This window comes from Emys orbicularis, chromosome 3 (assembly GCF_028017835.1).
Source record: "Emys orbicularis isolate rEmyOrb1 chromosome 3, rEmyOrb1.hap1, whole genome shotgun sequence".
NCBI classification, from domain to species: domain Eukaryota; kingdom Metazoa; phylum Chordata; order Testudines; family Emydidae; genus Emys; species Emys orbicularis.
In genome coordinates, this window is record NC_088685.1 from 210,198,282 (window position 1) to 210,221,039 (window position 22,758).

The following is a 22,758-nucleotide window of genomic DNA, read 5'->3' on the forward strand; positions in this document are numbered from 1 at the left end:
TCCCTTTAAGAAATGCCTTTACTGGAGGGTCACAAGGTGAGATTGATTTTCTCCCTTTATGGTTCACAACTAGTTCATCCCACATAACATCCTCTCAACATCAGGAATTCCCAGGTTTAATTTAATGCCCATGTCCCTGGCCACAAGTTTAACTGAGCCCACCTGCTAGGCCTGCAGGAACCTTTCCCCTGCTCTCTTGGCACTTGTGAGCTATACATCCCATCAGTCACCCCAGGATGGTAACTTGTATGAACTGAATTTTCATTTGATTTTTTACTTTCTTTATTGGTTTGGACAAATACATCCTACCAAGTGTTTCTCGTCACTCTCTGTTATCAGACTGGTCACCCATAACAGTGATAACATTTTCCCAACAGTAGGCAGTCCCAGCAAACATTGATTGGTGCCCAGAAGGAAATACTTTTTCACACGATGCACAACATTGCCACAAGATATCATTGAAACCAAGAGCATAGTAGGGGACAGAAAAGGAATTGGAGAGACAGTGTTGACTAGTGGATAGAGCACTAGACTGGGACTCAGAAGAGCTGGGTTCTGTTTCCAGCTCTAACATTGGCCTTCTAGGTGACCTTAGGCAAGTCACTTCCCCTCCCCGTGCCTCAGTTTCCCCATCTGTAAAATGGTGAGAATGTTACTGACCTCTTTCGTGAAACACTTTGAGATCTGTGGATGAAAAGCACTTGAGAAGCTATATTAATTATTACTATTATATGATTACAAAGAATATCTAGGGTTATAATAATACATAACCAAAAACACTCAAGAGTTTTGGAAGGACTATAAACCCACATGCTTCAGGGCTTAAACCAACCTCTAACTAATGGGAGTCAGGAGGAAACTTTCTTGGGGGCAGATTATCCCATTACTATCTCCTGCAGGATTTCTTGTACCTTCCTTGAAGGAATTTGTAGTAGATGGCCCCCTGGTCTGATACTGTGGGGCAGTTATTAATGATTATTATTATTGTTATTCATTTGTATTGTGGTAGCACCTGGGAGCCCCAGTCATGAACCAAGACCCCATTGTGCTGTGCAAACACAGAACAAAAAGATGGTCCCTATCCCAAGCAGCTTAAGTAGAAAACCGTTTGAGGGTGTCGGGAGAGGGGGACATTCTCTTTATATGGCTCTATTTCTCCAGTGACACTCATGTTAACTACCCCCAGAGTTAGATTTAACTGGGACAAGCTGGACCAGGGCGCGCACTACAAACTTTGGTGCTCCAAGCTAGAGAGGTGGCGGGGGTATCTGTGCCTCACCAGCCTTCCTGCTGATGGGGTAAACTGGTGGTGAGCTCACTCCCTCTCTGGTCCAGCCAGAGGAGGAAATCCGATCAATTGTGAATCTGTGCTGGCTCCAAGGAGTCAGGCCCAGATCCTCCCATCAAAACCAAGGTGCCTATATCCCTGTGAGGATCTGGGCCTGAGGGGCCCACGTTGTTTAAGGCTGGCTCTGCTGCCAACCTGCAATGTTTGTTCCTGTCCTCGTGTAGCCAAGAAAGCAACGTCGAGTGAAGAGAATTCAGCGCTGTGCCTGTGAAAACAGACCTAGCCGACTGGAGAACGGCCCTGATCTGTGAAGTCATGCAGCGCCGAAGCTTAATCAAACGAGGAGAGCGAAAGGGAAGTGTATTGGAAATATTTCTCCGTGGTAAAAGCGGTGCTGAAAGTTCACAGCCAGACCCCTGAAAGAGTGGGCACATGTACCAACCCTGGTATGTAACCAAGCAACTGTTCGATGCCATGTCGCAGCGACCCGGCGACAGCTGCCCAAGGTGATGGCACGAAGGGAAGGTTTGCTGCATCTGAGGGTGAAATGAAAGGAGTCAGAGCTGGGCGCACCTTGTTAATTAGGAAACGTGGAGGGTAGAAATAAACCTTCTTGCAGGGATGTCAGATCCAATCATTAGAACCAGTGCACCTGAGCCGGCGGCATCAGACGCTGCGTGAGAAGGCAACGAAAGGTTAGGGCCCATTAGTGCAAGCAGATCCCTGCACCTGTGTGGACCCTGGGGCCTATGCACTGGATCATGGCAGGATCGTGGCCAGCAATCCTGCTATGCCTCCATCAGTGGTGGCTCTGCCCACAGGGCTCCAGGGACACTGACCTGCTGAGCCCAGCTTTCTTTCCATCTCAGTCCTATGGGCCGTTTGTAGTTGTCCTTTGAACAGACAAGCGGATCCATCTTGCAGATGAAGGATCCATACAGGATGCGGCTGCAACTCCCACTGCTGCCCCCAACTGTCTGATACTGTGGCAGGGAGGAAGGGTGGCTACGCTCCCTGGAATGCTGCACTACATGGTGGGACTTCTGGAGTCCCCTTAATCAATGAGCAAGCAAGCAGCTAAAATTTCACCCTATAACTTTGATCCAGATGTCATTCAGGAAGACACACCAGGGAATGAACTCCCCCCCTCGCCCCCGACATACACCAGAGATTATTCCATCAGCATAGCATAGTCATCAACCACACAATTCCACCTCTATGCTCAAAGCGGCCCCTGTTGACTGATCAACATCTGCATTGGAGGCGGCTGTTACTCTGTGTTTCCAACCAAGCCACCCAGCTGGGGAGGGAAGGAAGAAGGAATAGAATCAGGTGAGTAAATAAATAAAGCTTTGTACAATGACGAGGTTAAAACAGGATAAGTTATTTTATAGCCTCAAGTCTCTGGCTGCTAGCTAGGGAGGCTTTGGCAAGCCCTGTTGCTTAGTGCTGGTGCATTTCCAGATCTCTCCACTTGATTTATTAGTTTACTTAAAATCATGCACGTCTCAGTGAGGTACTTTTAGGCCTGCGCTTGCAATGAGCAAGGCTCCATGGGGATGCAGGGTTTTTGCTCATGTAGATTTCGTTGTGGGATAAGGGCCACGGTCCCCACGCCACGCCCCACATTAGTCACACCCAAAGCAGCATTCCCATCCAATTTAGCCACTCGGCATTTCTTTTCTAACATTGGAGCATGTCTTACAAGCCTTGTGTTTTGCTATGGGAAAAATCTCTAGGGGCATTCATGGAATAAAGGTTTTAGAGTGTGACCTGTTTGGGGCATGGGATCTTTTGGTGGGATTGTATAGCACTGACCATGATTTGGCTGCTATAGAAATACACAAATAAAATACATAATCATTAATAAAACTTAGCAGACATTTTAATACAAGCAACTCTTGTAGGATTTGAAAGCACTATTTTAGTCAGAGAAAGGCAGATACGTTACCTAGGAGGCTATATAATGCTATAGGCACAAGGAGTTGAGAGGTATAGCCTAGTGCACTTCCCTAGTTTGTCCCTTTTGAGCTCCTGTAGCCAGCCACCTCCCCTACCCCTTATAAAAGCAGGAGCCTTGGCTTTTTGCTATTTCCTTGCTTGCTGGCTGTTCCTTCTGCTCTCTGGCTCCTGGTGGGTTTTGCAAGTGGTTTATGCTTTTTGGTTTACGAAGTGACTGGTTTATAAGGGCAGTGGAAACTTCTACTGGTTGCAGTTATGTGTGGCATAGGGTGTTGTGATGGAGGATTAGGAGGGGTAGATAAACAACTGTTGTATCAGATAACTGGCTCCTTGTGTCTACTCATGCTGGTGGGTGGTGCTCCTATCCAGGGTTTTTAGGACTATTGGTTTAATTATAACCTTGAATGTCTATGTGGCTCCCATCTTTAGAAAATGCACCATGTCTGTTGTGCTGAAACTGTGCCAGGCAACAATCATAGGGCAGATCATGTCCTCCTATGGCACAATCTGGAGAGAAAACCCTGCGAATTCTCCCTTGTAAATCTTCCTCTGACTCTGTGTCTGGAGGGGGCTGCCTTGCTCAGTGTGGAACCAACTGTGGCTCTGGAGATGTCTCTGCTCCCCCAACTCCCTGCCAGTGTGACTGTAGCATAGACATGAAGACAGACCCCTCCATGCAGTGGGGAAAGGGTTTCAGTGAGTAGAGGGCTAATACAGCTGGGGCCTCCTCTATTGCCTTTGCAGCAGATTTCCTGCTGAGGGCTGTGAACAGATCATTCCGGGGTCCCTTCCCACACAGGCTGCCTTAGATGGAAGGAGATACCACCTCCATAATATCATCACCACCTGTCCACAAGTCCCTCCAGATCCTCTCCACCCCATGCCTGGGACAGTCCAACACCCTTCTCTTTGCCTTCCCGCGAGTCCCCTCCACTCCACGCGAGTCCTTGAGCTTCCACCTCCCGGCACTGAAATCAAGAAGGTGGCGGAGAAGCCCAAGGGCAGGGTGCTCATCTGAAAAAAGGAGAAATGGCAACACCAGAGCCATCCCCTCGCTGCTACGTGCCCCATCAATCCTATGGCAGGTGGTGTTTGGGCCTGGCCTTGCAGGTGAGGTCAATGGGAGTGACGAAGTGCAGGAGCGAGCCCTTGACTATGCAGAGCTCAAGCTCCCACTGCTCGGAAGAGAGGGCGGCGTGGCATTGGGAGCGGAGCACTCTGAACACTGATTGAGGTGCCTAACTGGCAACCTCTCCACAATCAGCCCTGCCTGCAGCTGCTGAGCCCAGCTGGAAACCGTGCCTGAGCCCCCACTGCCGGCAATGCTCAGTGATTCTGCAAGTCAGGCCCTGATGCACGAATGAATAGGGGGAGATGGGCTAAAACCCTCTACTTGTTACTTGAAAATATCCCCCGTGTGTGGGTAGGGACGTGGTATAACCTGCATTGCACCTGCATTAGCTGTATGGATGGGTTTGATTTCTATTGCACCGCACTGTCCAATATTTATAACTGCAGGAGTGTTCCTAGCCGATGAGTGCTCGCCCTGGGGGCCCGCAGCCACTTTTCCTGCCCAACGCCCATCGGCTGCGATCAGGACTCTCTCAATGGAGAAACTGCAGGCAGCTAAAACCCGGGCCGAGCAACGGGCCTCTTCCCGTGGCAGGGGGCAGTGATGTCATAGGGACAGGAGTTCCAGAAGCCTGTGGCAGTTGAAGTCCGCCACGGCGTCTCCAGCCCAGGCCATGGTGGGGAGGGAGGTGTAGTCACAAACCTGAAGTTTGGGCCTGGGAAGCACCCGCTGCTGCCGGTTCTCCATCAAGGCCTTTAAAGCCCAAGGTCTGTGAGACGGTAGAGAAGTGGCCCCAGCCTATTTAGCTTGTTTTCACCACCATCCCCTTTCTGCAGATGGCGTCTCTCCATCAGACCAGCTGGGCAGGTGAAGGGACTGACAGGCAGGGATGCTGGTGCTACGCTGGAATTGGCAGCAGGAACTAGCTAACCAGCTGAGCCATGGGTTCTGCCCTGTGGGGCAGGATGGGCCAGGACTCTGCTACTCTCCTCTGTGGGGTCATGCAGCTTGTTAGACGCTGAGCTTGCCTGCACACGGGGGAAATCAGTACCTGGTTTATCAGCAGCGGTGCAGCTCCTCTGAGCAGCTTGTCACGACCGGGCGGTATAAATGCATAAGCCCCGTCTACGCTGTGGGTGGCAACAATGCAACTGCAGCGTGGCTGGAAAACGTGCGCTGGTTTTCCCCAGTGTCGATACATAAGGATGCGTCTTGATTGAAGCAAAAAGTCTCAAAAGTGGCCCCTGACTTTGGATGCCTTGATGCTCAGGTGTCCGCCTGATTTTTCAGAAGTGCCGCTGAGCCGGAAGAAGCAGCAATACGTTATTACAAGTTAGATATCAAGATAGGTGTAAACTAGAGTCTTTTTTTTTTTTAATGGGATAGAAAATGAAGTTTATACAGGACAAAAATTGCTCCGTCAACAGGGAGCAAGGGCCTTATCTGGGAGCTGTTTGAGGCATTCCTTGTGCACTGTTGCCACCCAAATGCAGGGTGCTAAAGGACCCAAATGAGGGACCCGCCAACTATTCATGCAGGAACCTTGAAACAATGCACCTTTAGTATCCAACTCTCTAACCTCAGGTTCATGGTTATTTACTTCTGATGTTAATAAGCTTCAACCATCAAAGCAGGGAGGTAGGGGCAGTCGAATTTGTATGGAACGTGGATAACTACTTTGGGATTAAAACAAGGGAGGGATGCTTAGGGGAACGCTTGCTCTGTGGGAGTGTTGGTCTTCCAGGATGACTCTGATAGGTGTGATATCAGCATTGGCCTTTGATTGTTCTTTGCCTCCTTCCCACCTCCCGCTGCTGCTGTTGCAGATCATGGCGACCAGAACCCAGAAGTTCAAAGCGTTTGTGTCTGAGCCGATGGGCGATAAGGACGTTACAGCAGTGGATGGCATTAATGACGAGCTTGGACTAAAATTAGCTGCAAAGGGTTTTGACAAGGTAACCATCTTTTCCTCCCACTCCTTCCCAACCTCTGTTCTATTTATGGAGTGGGTACTGTGAAAGGACTTGATTTTAAGAAGACTGTACTTGTGATTTTGCTCATGACAGTTTCTCCTGCTATTATGGTCTTAAAGGCACTTCATTACCATCACTTGTTCTAAACTCTGGAGGGTAGTTATGCTGAATTATTCAAAGGAGCAAGACTGAATGTTATTCAAAGGGGCAAGCTCAAATCTCTTCAATCTTAAACTGAATGTATCGTGACCGTTCTTTACAGTCCAACTGGAAATATTCAAACCATGCCTTTGGTTTTTTTTAAACCCATTTTTTTTCCCTGTTGCAGAATTTGTTTGTAAGAAAGCCACAAGGACTTCCCATGGGAGGGTGGGAGTACAGCATTAAAAATATATATGTCAGGCATTCGTTAGGGTAAGTCTGGGAGCAGCTAAGCTAAAGAAGGTTGCGCTATTAAGTTTCTAGTGCTGGCTTGGGAAATTCCGTCACTGGAGAAACTGACGCCTCTACTTTCTTACTACCTTCCTTGAATGCTGGTTAGCCATCTCCCCCATAGGGAAAAAGTTTTTCCACTTCTAGGCCAGTTAACCTTTCGTGCGTGTTGGTTGAAAGGAAGTGAACAGAAGGGGTGTGGGAAGAGCTCTGTGTAGATTTCAAGAAGAGCAAACCCTGCTCCACCTGTCTGTGTTGGGGATTAGTTTTGTGTAACTACTGGATCCCGTCTGCACCCATAGCATTGCTACGAAGTCAAGTAGTTAGGGCAGAACAGCCCGCTATGGTCACTGCGTGCGTGGCCTTCTCTCCTCCTAGTACACGTGCATCACCTTGGTTACCATGGGATGCCTGGGAAGCAAGTCAGACAGCAACAAGTATATGATGCCACCTTATTTTGTTAAACTGAAGTAACCAGGTGACTGCAGGGTTTGAGTTGTGCTGCTGATCGGGTAATGGGCACCTCCTACTGCCTGGTCCATTTTCTGCTGGAGTATTAATGGGCCAACTGCAGAATCCGTGAGCTAACTCCTTTAGCAGACAGTGACTGTCAAGGCAGGTCAATGTTTAGGCCCAACAACCCTAAGCCTGTCCTTGTTTTTTACAATAGCTAACATTTCAGGTTGCCATCAAAATGGGTCAGAGTGGATTGAAGTGGGGACCAGTTCCTGGCGGATTCACCCCCGGCACAAAAGTTAGGACAGACCCTGTTCCAGTGGTTATGGGGTGGAGTTAACCTTAGGCTGACCAGATAGCAAGTGTGAGAAATCAGGACAGTGGGTGGGGGATAATAGGAGCCTATATAAGAAAAAGCCCCAAATATCGGGACTGTCCCTATAAAATCGGGACATCTGGTCACCCTAGTTAACCTGCAACAGTCTCGCATCATGAAAACAGCCCCTTTCGAGGGAGCCGGCCAGACAAGGCCCAAGGCTGCACTACACATACTAGTAGCGCTGATACTACCCTGGAGCAAGGAAATGAAAGACAGGCTCCTAGCATCATTAAAAGAGGAGCCTGTCACCCACTTGTCATAGTAAACCTGGCCTCCCTCTCGTTCTGGAGAGCTGAGCACCAGGCTAAAAACGGGCAAAGTGCCTTGTCCTGGCAGAGCGCCGCTAATGAAGTAACCACCGGAAGAGAAGCAGTTACTTGTCTGGCAAAGCTTAGACTATAAAGTGGCCCAGAGTTTCAAATTAACCAGCTCCTCCAGGGTATGGAGTCAAATGGGTGGGCGGGGAAAGCTCGTTAGCAGTGCTAACTCGTTCTGTTCCTCCCCCTAGGCATACATCCTTCTGGGCCAATTCCTCCTGTTAAAAAAGGACCATGCGGTTTTCCAAAGGTGGCTGAAAGGGGCGTATGGAGCCAGTCCGAGCCAGGCTCAGCGGTGCGCCTCTTGTCTAACAGACTGGTGCTACGCTTTCCTCTAGGGAGCTGGCCGCTCAGCCCTCCTGGCGTGTTCTGCGGCCTGCAATAAAGTCTCTCCTGCCTTGAACTGTCCAGCCTCAATGTCTTCTTACTAGATGAACAGAGTCTCTATTGCCCCCAATACGAACTGTTGTATGTTCTTGTGTGGGGTGATTAAGTGGGCCAAATTCTGTCCTTCGTTATTCCTGTCCTACCCTACTGGAGTCACTGAGAGTCTGGCCCAACAACCCCCTGCCCACGGGGCAACCTGGAACTTCTCACTCTTAGCCGAGCTGTTAACTCGGACCCAGGTTCAGCAAGATAGAAAAGCACGTGCTCCAACGCTGACCCCAGGAGTGGCCCAAGTGACGTCAATGGGCTACCTGTAGACTTGAAGGTTAGCCAGGGGTTTAAGTGCCTTGCCGAGTCAGAGCCTAAGTGGGGAAAGCTGGTCTTGTGGTTAAGGCCCAGGCTGGCACCCAGGAGATCTGGGTTCCATTTCCAGCCTCCCCTATGTGACCTTGGCCCACTCACTCAGGCCAACGCTTTCAAAATCAGCCGTTGACTCTGCATGACACACTGAACATGTGATGCTGAGAATTCTCTGCTCCCACTGGCTTCTGTGGGAGCTCTGGAAAGGGGCCCTAACTTCTTCCTGCTCTGTAAAAGCAGGTAACCCACTTCCCGACCTCTAAGGGAGGCTGTGTTCATACTGATATTTGCAAAGCGATGTGAGATCTTCACATAAACACAGTGGAAGTACGCACAGAGCACCCTGCTGGAATGGCATAAAGAAGGTGGATTTCCTTGGCACAACAATGACCCTACGCTGCTCCAGATCTAGGCCTGCCAGGGGCATGGGGCTACTAGGCTGAGCATGCTGTCCCAGCTAGCCCAGGCTGGCAGAGCTGTGGCTAGGGAAGCTGCTATAATGAGCAGCTCTGATTGACACTAGATGCACCCAGAATTTGGGAGGTGTCTTAAAGCCGCCTTTGTCTGCTAGGCTGTGCCACCTCTGAGTAAAGGGGAGGGAAGAAGAGTTCCCCCCGAGATTCTTGGGCCCTCTTCCCCCTTTTGGCCTTTCATATGCATATCCCCACTGCAGTGGCGCTGGAACGTTTTTTACAGTGGGGGTGCTGAAAGCCAGTGGTCCCCACCCCAAACTTTACCTCACCCCCCCTTACTCCAGTTCGTGCCGTCCCACCCCCAGACCTGGGGCCAGGAGCAGGGCCATGGCTCGGGAGGGGTAGGGGGAGGAACATGGACAGGGATAAGGGGGCCAAGGCTAGGACCCCATGTGTGGGGCTGGGAAAAGAGCCTTGGGCATGGATCCTGCGGCATCTGGGACTCTACATGTGGGGCCGAGAACAGAGCCCCGTGTGCAGGTCAGGCAGCTGAGGATTGGGACCCCAGGTGCTGGGCAGGACCTTGGGCGTGGGACCCCCCACAAAAACTGGGGGTGCTGCAGCACCCCCCGGACCCCTAGTTCCTGCACTTATGCCCCACTGCTATAATCTGAGGTGCTCTGCCTCTCCCTACTGACCTTCCCCATGCTGGTTTGCTTGGCATTCTGCTCCAGGATTCTTCTGTTGCTTCACTTCCTGGTGCAAAGTTTTGCTTGCGCTGGAGTAGCTCCATAAAAAAAAAGCTAGTGAAGTTCTATGTTTGTAGTGCCCATGAGTGCAGTTCAAAGGTGCTTGCTTTACCTATAAAAGGATGGGCTGGGTTTTTCCAGCCCTGCAAACCAGCCAGGGCTCCCAGCTGAGCTGGGTTATTTCCTGATCCTGATGATGGGCAAGAGAACAGAGTCTGTGACACTTGTGGGCTAGCACAGGTGTCCTAGATTAGAAACTAACAACCAGTTCTGATGAGGATGCACAAGAAGCAACAGACTCCAGGCTCCTTTCCTGGAAGATGAATGCGCTTGACCTAGCTCACAGGAGGAAAAAGCAGTGAAAATATGATTTGTGTCATTGAAGTCAGCAGATGGGACTCTGACTAGATGCAAGGAGCAGATTAGCTGAGAATGAAGGTGCTATTTGTATGTAGGTGTCAGACTTCCAGGGTCATATTCCAGTTAAAGTGTCAGGCTGAATTCCAATTCTGCATCTCCAGTGTTGCAATGGGGGTGAAATCCGACAAGGTCCATCTTCTCTTCCTCAGAATACCCTCTGCCCCGCACAGAGGCCAGGCTCTTTCTTCTGTGTATCTCCCTAGGCCGCTGAAGACAGAGACACTCTTGGCTTAATATCAGACATCAATTTGTTCAAACCTAGAGGATAGTAATCTGATAAGTAACAGCCAAAGTGGATTTGTCAAGAACAAATCAGGGCAAATCAACCTTATTTTCTTCTTTGCCAGGGTAACCGGCCTAATGGATGCAGGAGGAGCAGTAGATGTGATGCATATGCACATAGAATCATAGGACTGGAAGGGATCTCGAGAGGTCATCTAATCCAGTCCCATGCACTTGTGGCAGGACTAAGTATTATCTAGACCATCCCTGACAGGTGTTTGTCCAACCTGCTCTTAAAAATCCCCAATGAGGGAGATGCCACAACCTCCCTAGGCAATTTATTCCAGTGCTTAACCACCCTGACAGGAAGTTTTTCCTAATGTCCAACCTAGACCTCCCTTGCTGCAATTGAATGCATTAATAAGGCTTGTGACATAGTCCCACGTGACATTTTCATACACAACAAAAAAAATATGGTCTCGATGAAATTACTGTAAGGTGGATGCACAACCGGTCGTAAGACCATTCTCAAAGAATACTTCTTGAGTGTTGGCTGTCCAAATCGTTTGCTGGGAGGATGTATCTGGTGGGGTCCTGCAGTGGCCTGTTTTGGGTCTAGCATTTCATTAAGGACTTGGATAACAGAGCGGAGAGGATGCTTATAAAACCTGCAGCGGACACCAGCTGGGAGGGGTTTCAAGCCCTTCGGAGGACAGGATTAGAATTCAAAAATGTGAAAAATTGGAGAACTGGTCTGAAATCAACAAGATGAAATTCCGCACAGACACATGCCAAGTACTACACTTGGGAAGGAAAAAATCAAACGCACTGTGATGGGCTGGACCCCCTGGGGTGTTGGGCCACCACTGAGTCAGACTTTTCTGCCAGCCTGGGCCCCCTTTTACCTGGTCTTGCTGGGCCAGGCTCCCAGCTTTTTCCAGCCAAGCACACAGGCAGGGCTACACCCAGCTGCACAGAGAGACAGAGATCTGCTCTGGGAAGGCTCAGCTTACGGGGCTTGCCACAGCACCCAGATATCCACCCCCCTTTGGAGTACAAACCCCAAATTATATGAAATTCGCCTCTTCCCTCAATGTGGAGGAGGGTGTACACAACTTCTCGCTCCCCCAGGTAGAAATCACATAAACGGGGTTATATTATAAACCAGAAATGAATGTATTAACTACACCTCTACCCCAATATAACGCTGTCCTCGGGAGCCAAAAAATCTTACGGCGTTATAGGTGAAACCGCGTTATATCGAACTTGCTTTGATCCGCCGGAGTGCGCAGCCCCGCCCGCCCGGAGCACTGCTTTACCGCGTTATATCCAAATTCGTGTTATATCGGGTCGCGTTATATCGGGGTAGAGGTGTATAACAGGTGTATTTTAAGTAGTTAAGGAGGTAGCAGACAGAACAAGGCAGATTACTAAGAAAATAAAACAGCACGCAAACGAAGCTTAATACACTAAAGAAACTGGTTGCATGTAAGTTCTCACCCTAAATGTGAACATAAGAACATAAGAAAGGCCGTACTGGGTCAGACCAAAGGTCCATCTAGCCCAGTATCTGTCTACCGACAGTGGCCAATGCCAGGTGCCCCAGAGGGAGTGAACCTAACAGGCAATGATCAAGTGATCTCTCTCCTGCCATCCATCTCCATCCTCTGACGAACAGAGGCTAGGGACACCATTCTTACCCATCCTGGCTAATAGCCATTTATGGACTTAGCCACCATGAATTTATCCAGTCCCCTTTTAAACATTGTTATAGTCCTAGCCTTCACAACCTCCTCAGGTAAGGAGTTCCACAAGTTGACTGTGCGCTGCGTGAAGAAGAACTTCCTTTTATTTGTTTTAAACCTGCTGCCTATTAATTTCTTTTGGTGACCCCTAGTTCTTGTATTATGGGAATAAGTAAATAACTTTTCCTTATCCACTTTCTCAACATCACTCATGATTTTATATACCTCTATCATGTCCCCCCTTAGTCTTCTCTTTTCCAAACTGAAGAGTCCTAGCCTCTTTAATCTTTCCTCATATGGGACCCTCTCTAAACCCTTAATCATTTTAGTTGCTCTTTTCTGAACCTTTTCTAGTGCTAGAATATCTTTTTTGAGGTGAGGAGACCACATCTGTACACAGTATTCGAGATGTGGGCGAACCATGGATTTATATAAGGGCAATAATATATTCTCAGTCTTATTCTCTATCCCCTTTTTAATGATTCCTAGCATCCTGTTTGCTTTTTTGACCGCCTCTGCACACTGCGTGGACATCTTTAGAGAACTATCCACGATGACGCCAAGATCTTTTTCCTGACTCGTTGTAGCTAAATTAGCCCCCATCATGTTGTATGTATAGTTGGGGTTATTTTTTCCAATGTGCATTACTTTACATTTATCCACATTAAATTTCATTTGCCATTTTGTTGCCCAATCACTTAGTTTTGTGAGATCTTTTTGAAGTTCTTCACAATCTGCTTTGGTCTTAACTATCTTGAGTAGTTTAGTATCATCTGCAAACTTTGCCACCTCACTGTTTACCCCTTTCTCCAGATCATTTATGAATAAATTGAATAGGATAGGTCCTAGGACTGACCCTTGGGGAACACCACTAGTTACCCCTCTCCATTCTGAGAATTTACCATTAATTCCTACCCTTTGTTCCCTGTCCTTTAACCAGTTCTCAGTCCATGAAAGGACCTTCCCTTTTATCCCATGACAGCTTAATTTACGTAAGAGCCTTTGGTGAGGGACCTTGTCAAAGGCTTTCTGGAAATCTAAGTACACTATGTCCACCGGATCCCCCTTGTCCACATGTTTGTTGACCCCTTCAAAGAACTCTAATAGATTAGTAAGACACGATTTCCCTTTACAGAAACCATGTTGACTATTGCTCAAGAGTTTATGTTTTTCTATGTGTCTGACAATTTTGTTCTTTACTATTGTTTCAACTAATTTGCCCGGTACCGACGTTAGACTTACCGGTCTGTAATTGCCGGGATCACCCCTAGAGCCCTTTTTAAATATTGGCGTTACATTAGCTAACTTCCAGTCATTGGGTACCGAAGCCGATTTAAAGGACAGGTTACAAACCTTAGTTAATAGTTCCGCAACTTCACATTTGAGTTCTTTCAGAACTCTTGGGTGAATGCCATCTGGTCCCGGTGACTTGTTAATGTTGAGTTTATCAATTAATTCCAAAACCTCCTCTAGTGATACTTCAATCTGTGACAGTTCCTCAGATTTGTCACCTACAAAAGCCAGCTCAGGTTTGGGAATCTCCCTAACATCCTCAGCCGTGAAGACTGAAGCAAAGAATCCATTTAGTTTCTCCGCAATGACTTTATCATCTTTAAGCGCTCCTTTTGTATTTTCATCGTCAAGGGGCCCCACTGGTTGTTTAGCAGGCTTCCTGCTTCTGATGTACTTAAAAAACATTTTGTTATTACCTTTGGAGTTTTTGGCTAGCCGTTCTTCAAACTCCTCTTTGGCTTTTCTTATTACACTCTTGCACTTAAGTTGGCAGTGTTTGTGCTCCTTTCTATTTGCCTCACTAGGATTTGACTTCCACTTTTTAAAGGAAGTCTTTTTATCTCTCACTGCTTCTTTTACATGGTTGTTAAGCCACGGTGGCTCTTTTTTAGTTCTTTTACTGTTTTTCTTAATTTGGGGTATACATTGAAGTTGAGCCTCTATTATGGTGTCTTTAAAAAGTGCCCATGCAACTTGCAGGGATTTCACTTTAGTCACTGTACCTTTTAACTTTTGTCTAACTAACCCCCTCATTTTTGTATAGTTCCCCCTTTTGAAATTAAAGGCCACAGTGTTGGGCAGTTGAGGTGTTCTTCCCACCACAGGGATGTTGAATGCTATTGTATTATGGTCACTATTTCCAAGCGGTCCCGCTATAGTTACCTCTTGGACCAGCTCCTGCGCTCCACTCAGGATTAAATCTAGAGTCGCCTCTCCCCTTGTGGGTTCCCGTACCAGCTGCTCCATGAAGCAGTCATTTAAAGTATCGAGAAATTTTATCTCTGCATTTCGTCCTGAAGTGAAATGTTCCCAGTCAATATGGGGATAATTGAAATCCCCCACTATTATTGGGTTCTTAATTTTGATAGCCTCTCTAATTTCCCTTAGCATTTCATCATCACTATTACTGTCCTGGTCAGGTGGTCGATAATAGATCCCTAATGTTATATTTTTACTAGAGCATGAAATTTCTATCCATAGAGACTCTATGGAACCTGTGGATTCGCTTAAGATTTTTACTTCATTTGAATCTACACTTTCTTTAACATATAGTGCCACTCCTCCCCCTGCACGGCCTGTTCTGTCCTTCCGATATATTTTGTACCCCGGAATGATTGTGTCCCATTGATTGCTCTCAGTCCACCAGGTTTCTGTGATGCCTATTATATCTATATCCTCCTTTATCACAAGGCACTCTAGTTCACCCATCTTATTATTTAGACTTCTGGCATTTGTGTACAAGCACTTTAAAAACTTGTCCCTGTTTATTAGCCTGCCTTTTTCTGATGTGCCAGATTCTTTTTTATGTGGCTGTTTATCATCTGATCCGGCCCTTACATTATACTTTTCAGTCCTCTGCTCCTGACTATAACCTGGAGATTCTCTAATATCAGACTCTCCCCTAAGAGAAGTCTGTGTCCGATCCACACGCTCCTCTGCAGCAGTCGGCTTTCCCCCATCTCCTAGTTTAAAAACTGCTCTACAACCTTTTTAATGTTTAGTGCCAGCAGTCTGGTTCCACTTTGGTTTAGGTGGAGCCCATCTCTCCTGTATAGGCTCCTCCCATCCCAGAAGTTTCCCCAGTTCCTAATGAACGTGAACCCCTCCTCTCTACACCATCGTCTCATCCACGCATTGAGACTCTGAAGCTCTGCCTGCCTACCTGGCCCTGCGCGTGGAACTGGGAGCATTTCTGAAAATGCCACCATAGAGGTCCTGGATTTCAGTCTCTTCCCTAGCAGCCTAAATTTGGCTTCCAGGACATCTCTCCTACCCTTCCCTATGTCATTGGTACCTACATGTACCACGACCACCGGCTCCTCCCCAGCACTACACATAAGTCTATCTAGATGCCTCGAGAGATCCGCAACCTTCGCACCAGGCAGGCAAGTCACCATACGGTTCTCCCGGTCATCACAGACCCAGCTATCTACATTTCTAATAATCGAATCTCCCATTACTAACACCTGCCTTTTCCTAGAAACTGGAGTTCCCTCCCCCGGAGAGGCAACCTCAGTGCGAGAGGCAACCCCAGAACCATCTGGAAGGAGGGTCCCAACTACGGGAAAGTTTCCCTCTGCTCCCATTGACTGCTCTACTTCCCTGGGCCCTTCTTCCTCCTTAACAGCACAGGTGCTGTCTAAGCGGAGGTGGGACAATTCTACAGTGTCCCGGAAAGCCTCATCAACATACCTCTCTGCCTCTCTCAGCTCCTCCAGTTCCGCCACCCTGGCCTCCAAAGTCCGTACATGGTCTCTGAGGGCCAGGAGCTCCTTGCACCGACTGCACACATACGCCACCCGCCCACAGGGCAGGTAATCATACATGCAACAGGCGGTGCAATAAACTGGATAGCCCCCACTCTGCTGCTGGGCTTCTGCCTGCATTGTATCCTAGTTAGTGAAAGGGTGGTTTACAGAAGGGAGTTTTGGAATGTGGTTTGGTTTATAGGTTTTAGGGGGGGGCCACGGGGATGGGGTTACGGCTGGCGAGGGACTCCCACTCCCTTCCCAACTCCCTTGCGAAACTCCCTGTTAGCAGCCCCTGGTCGCAAAGCTCCCTGGTCGCTTGTGCGCGGCTTTATAAAGCCCTGGCCTGAGTGAATGCCCCGCCCACTGATTAAGGCTCAGCCAATTACCAGAGGCTTCGAGCTTTCAAACCTGCCTCCAACTGCCAGCCAGAGCACACGGTCCCTCAAACAACCAAACAAACAAACACAAGCTCAGCACACAGCAAGTAACCCCCAAACACAAACAAACACACACTACAGACAGTCACTTACCCCACAGATGCTGCATTAGCTCCTCCTTCACCTGGAGAACTCCCTTGCGAAACTCCCTGTTAGCAGCCCCTGGTCGCTTGTGCGCGGCTTTATAAAGCCCTGGCCTGAGTGAATGCCCCGCCCACTGATTAAGGCTCAGCCAATTACCAGAGGCTTCGAGCTTTCAAACCTGCCTCCAACTGCCAGCCAGAGCACACGGTCCCTCAAACAACCAAACAAACAAACACAAGCTCAGCACACAGCAAGTAACCCCCAAACACAAACAAACACACACTACAGACAGTCACTTACCCCACAGATGCTGTATTAGCTCCTCCTTCACCTGGAGAACTCCCTTGCGAAACTCCCTGTTAGCAGCCTAAATTTAGCAGCCTAAATGTGGTTCTAATAATCTTCTTCACAGGCCAGACACCCTCCCAGCCTGGGTCCGGTTCTTTCCCCAAGTTCAGTCTTAGTTGTTTCCAGCCGTCATCTTGGGTGGGGTAGCCGGGGAGAACTGACGGCCGGGATTACCTCACTCCCCACCCTTAAATAGGATTTGTGTAAGGCGGGAGTCCTTTGTTCCTTTGTTTGACACACATCCCCCAGCGTGGAAAAGTACAGAATTCAAGATGGGTTCCACTATCACGTGACATGGTCACCTGCCTCTGTAGGGCCCCTGCAGCCATTCTTCACAGGCTGACCCACACGTTCACAGGAAGATTAAGCTCTTTTACACTCCATTGGCTCTTGCTGATGGGCCATCCGCCCTGTCCGGCTTTTTTGTTGTTGTACCTGAAGTGTTAGCCAGCGGAGCGGGAGGGGGTCACCCATAGTAGCATAGTTGAAATACAGATACATAGTCAATATTCCTAACTTCGGATACAGACGTAACACAGACATCCAAGATGGATAATCGCATTCAGTAAGTCATAACCTTTCCAATGATATCTCACATGAGCCATCTTGCATAAAGTATATCTCAGTTATGTCATTTTCACATCATAAGCACATTTTCATCAAGACCATGGAGTGCAACGTCACACGCACAACTACAAAATGGGGAATAACTGGCTCGACAGCCCTATGGCAGAAAAAGATTGGGGGTTATAGGGGATTGCAAGCTGAAAAGGAGTCAGCCAGGCTAGGGCGAGTAAGGCAAATGTCATCCTGGATGTCTGAACAGGAGTGTTGTAAGAAAGACGCAGGAGGTAATTGTCCTGCTCTGCTCAGCACTGGTGAGGCCTCACCTGGAGTATTGTGTCCAGTTTTGTGCGCTGCGCTTTAAGAAAGATGTGAGCAAATTGGAGAGTCCAGAGGAGAGCCACAACAGTGGTAAAAGTTTTAGAAAACCTGATCTGTGAGGAACCGCTGAAAGAATTTTAGTGCAGGAGGAGAAGGCTGGGGCGGGCGGACCTGATTACAGTCTTCAAATATATTAAGGGCTGTTATAGAGAGACTGAAGATGAATTGTTCTCCATGTCCTCTGAAGGTCGGACAAGAAGCAATCGGCTTTATCTGCAGCAGGGGAGATTTAGGTTAGATATTAGGACAGGGGTAGGCAACCTATGGCACGCGTGCCGAAGACGGCACGCGAGTTGATTTTCAGTGGCACTCACACTGCCCAGGTCCTGGCCACCGGTCCGGGGGTCTCTGCTTTTTAATTTAATTTTAAATGAAGCTTCTTAAACATTTTAAAAACCTTATTTACTTTACATACAATAGTTTAGTTATATATTATAGACTTACAGAAAGAGACCTTCTAAAAACATTAAAATGTATTACTGGCACGTGAAACTTTAAATTAGAGTGAATAAATGAAGACTCAGCACACCACTTCTGAAAGGTTGCCAACCCCTGTATTAGGAGAAACTTTCTAACCATACGGAGAGAGAAGGTCTGGAACAGGTTACTAAGGGAGGTTGTGGAATCCCCATCCTTAGAAGTTTTTAAGGACAGGTTAGACAAACACCCATCAGGGATGGGGTCTAAGGTATACTAAATCCTGCCTCTGCGTGGTGGGGGTGGACTAGATGACTTCTCAAGGTCCCTTCCAACCCTACATTTTTATGGGTCTAATATGGATGCAGCTCTAAACATCCTGTACTAAAAAGCAGATTTCCTTGTCAGCTGTCTCAGGCACTGACATAGGCTGTGCCGATTATATGAATAAAAAACATGATTCTCACTCTGTCCCAAGAAACTTTATACTCCGGCAGTGTCTGGGAGAAAGAAAATAGCCAGGAATCACTGGGATTCACCCACAGCACTTTCCCCTTTTGAAAAGTATCTCTTTTTCATGCGTTGGTACAGCATGACCTCCTAACAGCTACTCTGCACTTCCCCTTTGAAAACTTTGCAACCAAAGAGCTGAGGACGATTTGAAAGATGCCCCTCAGCCAGGAGCAGCGTAAGCCCCCTAAAAGTGGGGGGCCACCGGTGCCCGAACCATGGCCCCGCCCCTGTGCCACCCCGCCCCTGTACCACCCCTTCTCCCAGAGCCCCCGCTCTCGCACCGCCCCTTCCCCCAAGGCCCCGTCCCTACACTACCTCTCCCCCAAGACCCCACCCCCACGTTTAAAAGTGATGGGGCCATGGTCCTCTGTCCGCCCCTGCCCTGTTCCTCCACAAAATCATTGTTCTTTGTAACTTACACCGCCTGTTGCTGCCGGTTGTCATTGCCACGCCTGCGAGGGGCAAACAGGGTAGGGGACAAAGTGTCACTAAATAAGCGTAAGGCATTATGATTCATTTTTATTATTCCATAGGAACTGAATTGCAGATTTTAAACATGCAAATAGTCAAATGTTTCATTAGGACAATATTTGCCTGCAATCTGGGGGGCGGACGATCTCCCCGTGGACAGGCTGTGAAGATTGGAGGGACTGCTACTAAATTTCTGGGAGAAGATCCAGAAAGGGAAAGGAAAGATTTGAAGGAGGATTTTCTTTGTTTGTACAATGAAAGCAAAGGGGGAAAGCCAGACTCAGTAGCTGCAAACATAGATAATGTCTCACTGCGAGACACTAGGAATCAGGAAGTCTAATTTGTTTTTAGATATTTAGTTATAACCATTAATCAAACCCAGCACACTGCAATTATCATCTGAGAGTCTCTCCTGCCGCAGGCTATCCTTAGCGAGGAGAAGTTGGAAGAGCAAACAACATGCTTCTAAAGAAATCATTCTAGGCCTGCTCAGTTATCAGTAGGTGACACAGCACTTTATTATTATCCCCATTTTGCCACTGGGGAAACTGAGGTATGGGGAGAGGAAATGACTTGCCCCAGGTGACCTATGGCAGATCCAGGACTAGAACTCAGATCTCCTGAGTCCCAGTCCTCTAGCCACTAGGCCACCCTGCTTTGGGGAGGGGGATGGTCCTGCTTGAACTATTCCAGACCACTTACAATGCTACAGCTTTACAACTTTGGCACGCAGACCAGTCCTTACAACCCTAGGGTTTCTGACAATATTTTGGTACTTCGGCCTGTGGTCCTGGCCAAAACATGCAAATGCAGAAGTGGCCAGAAATGAAAAATAATGACAGAAAAATGGATTTTTGAACCTCAGAGCATTTAGGTTTTTATTGGGTGAACTGGGGGGTGGTGTTTTTTTAACAGAGGAGAGGAAAGAGGTCTCACTTTATTTGAACTGTCGGCCCCACTTCCCCATTAATCTGTTGTGTTTCATTTTATATTCCATGGCCCAGAGTCTCAGCTGATGATGTATATTGGTATCGCTCCATTAAGGAGAATGGAGCTAAGCCAATTTACACCAGTTGAGGATCTGGCCCAGTCTTTTTAAAGGCAGCAGAAAACAGGAAGACAATAAAGCAGGCACAGGTCCAAAACAGTGAAATTACTCCAAGGCAAAATTCGCCATACTCACTTCTCAGCCATAGGGACTAATGGATTGAAACAAAAAACAGGCAAACAAAAATTCATGGCACTAACATGCAGGAGCGGCGCCAGGGTTTTTGCCACCCTAGGCGGCAGCGCTCCTCCTCTGAGCATTCGGCGGCGGGGGTCCTTCCACTCCGCGTCTTCGGGGCACTTCGGCGGCGGGTCCCGGAGCGAGTGAAGGACCCACTGCCGAATTTCTGCCGAAGACCCGGAGCGGAAGGACCTCCCCGCCGCCGAATTTCCGCCGAGGATGGCAAAATGCCGCCCCCCAAATCCTGCCGCCCTAGGCGACCACCTAGGGTCGCCTAGTGGAAGCGCCAGCCCCGCTAACATGACACCTGCAAACCATTACTTTGCTTGTGTGCTACCCCACCCCATGTCTCTCTTGTCTAGTTAGATTGTAGCCTCTTCGGGGCAGTAATCAGTATGTATTTGTACAGGACCTAGCGCAATCAGGGCCGCCGAGAGCAGGTTCGGGCCCCGGTGAAAAAAAATTTTCGGGCCCCCCAGCAAGGGCGGACCGGCTAAACAGGGCCGACGAGGGGGGGGGGGGGGAAGCTGGGCCCCAGGCCCCCTTCCAGACTGCCGGGCCCCGGTAAAGCGACAAGGGGGGGGAAAGCCGGGCCCTGGGCCCCCTTCCGGACCGCCGGGCCCCGGTAATTTGTACCGGCTCCCCCCCCGTCCTCTCGTTGGCCCTGAGCGCAATGGGGCCCTGATCTCAGCTGGCTCTGAGGGCTACCTTAATAAACACAGTAATAGCTAAGATTGGACGTCCTTCTGAACTAAGACAGATAACATGGGTTTTATTTGACCTGCTAAATGCCTTTATGCAATGCAATATGCTCACAAGCAGCACCTTTGATAAGTGCCCTGCCTGGGATCTCAACACAATCACTCACCTTCTGAGAACACTGGCTTTCAGGACGAAGAGCTGAAAGGTTTTGAAAGTATGTCTCTGTCATTCCGATCCAAGATGACTTGTGGTGTATGATCGCCCTGGCAAAAGGGAACATTTTTGGGCATATGACAAATTCTTTAAAAATCACAGCAGATTGAAGAAGCGAAGGGCGAGGGGGGAAACAAGGTCATCTTGACGTCTCTCAGGAAACCCCATGACATGCTGTGAGTGAGACTGAATAGTTCGTGGGCAGGGGCCTTTTAAGCTTACATACTCCCTGGAAACAAAGAGCCAATAATCTAATAAAGGCAAACAATGGTGACTGACAAAACTCCAGCAGATCTGGTTGTGTGCCAGCAGGGCTGAGGTCCTGGTGGGAGGGCTAATAAATCCAAATGCAAAAGGAAAACCATTTCTCAGTGAAATGCAGGTTGCTGTCTGTTATTGTTTCCCACACAATGACCTGCAGAAACAATATTTGAGAGTGACCGGCAGACAGGCCTGTAACTTATTTTGTAAGATATCACCCGCCTGTGTGTACAGCACCTCATTTTAAGCTCTGATGTGACAATAACATGATTACAGTAGCACCCAAATGAGAGAGAGCTGCATAAACGTATAGGGCCAAATTCTATGTTAGTGTAAACTGGTACAGCTCCATTAAAGTCAGTGGGGCCTCTACTGGTTACATCACCTGAGCATTAGAACTTCAGTATAAAACCATGAAGTGATTTAGTTTTTTTATACATAGGCTTCAAGGGATTAGATTTTTATCAATCAATGTCAATTTCACCATACACACATAAACCGATGGGAAAATATCTCCATTGATCATAATCGAAATTAACAATTAAGCAAAGAAAATGTTGCTTGAGAACCTATTAGAGTTGCAAAATTGCCACCTTTAAGTCTGTTATTGAGTGGCCAGAGAAGTGTTCTCCTGATGGTTTTTGAATTTTGATTCCTGATGTCAGATTTGTGTCCATTAATTCTTGTGCATAGAGACTGTCCGGTTTGGCCAATGTACATGGCAGAGGGGCATTGCTGGCACATGATGGCATATATCACATTGGAGACTCTAGCAATCCTATTTATTCTCTACTCATGAGAATATCAGACAACTGAGACCCTTAAGTAAAACACTAACCCAACTTGACCCCAGCCTTCTAGGGACCCATCTACATATGGAAATTGCACCCCGCAATCTAACCAGGCAAATTTGCTACAGCAAAACTCCCTGCTATTTGTACCAATTGGTGAGTAACAAATGTACTTTGACTCTCTGGACCTGAGTGAAATATTTACCTGGATAGGGCCATATATACCTGCTTGCATAGCTTCCTGCATGCCTAATTGTAGACCTGCCCATGGAACCCTTTGATATACAAATAAACTGGTTTAAAAATAAATAAGCCCTAAATTAGACTCCAGTGCAGGACATTGCCACACAAACACCTATCATCAGCTATCTGCTTAGCACTGGCTCTGAATGTTCCTGTTGTGCACAGC

General features: G+C 48.0%; 1 protein-coding gene across 1 annotated transcript; it reads left to right on the top strand.

Annotated features, from left to right (window-relative positions):
• Positions 1-3,427: 3,427 nt before the first annotated feature.
• BANF2 (BANF family member 2) lies at positions 3,428-8,217 on the top strand. The gene is made up of 3 exons (XM_065401744.1): positions 3,428-3,460; positions 6,149-6,277; positions 8,071-8,217. The coding sequence occupies exons 2-3, from the start codon at positions 6,152-6,154 to the stop codon at positions 8,215-8,217; spliced, it is 273 nt and encodes a 90-aa protein (XP_065257816.1). The 5' UTR covers positions 3,428-3,460; positions 6,149-6,151.
• The last annotated feature ends 14,541 nt before the right edge of the window (positions 8,218-22,758 follow it).

What these genes read in the sequence shown, in the direction of transcription:
- BANF2 (XM_065401744.1), top strand. Translation starts at nt 6,152, where the DNA reads ATGGCGACCAGAACCCAGAAGTTCAAAGCGTTTGTGTCTGAGCCGATG. An exon ending in CTGCAAAGGGTTTTGACAAG is followed by an intron (nt 6,278 to 8,070) that starts GTAACCATCTTT and finishes TCCTCCCCCTAG; the next exon opens with GCATACATCCTTCTGGGCCA.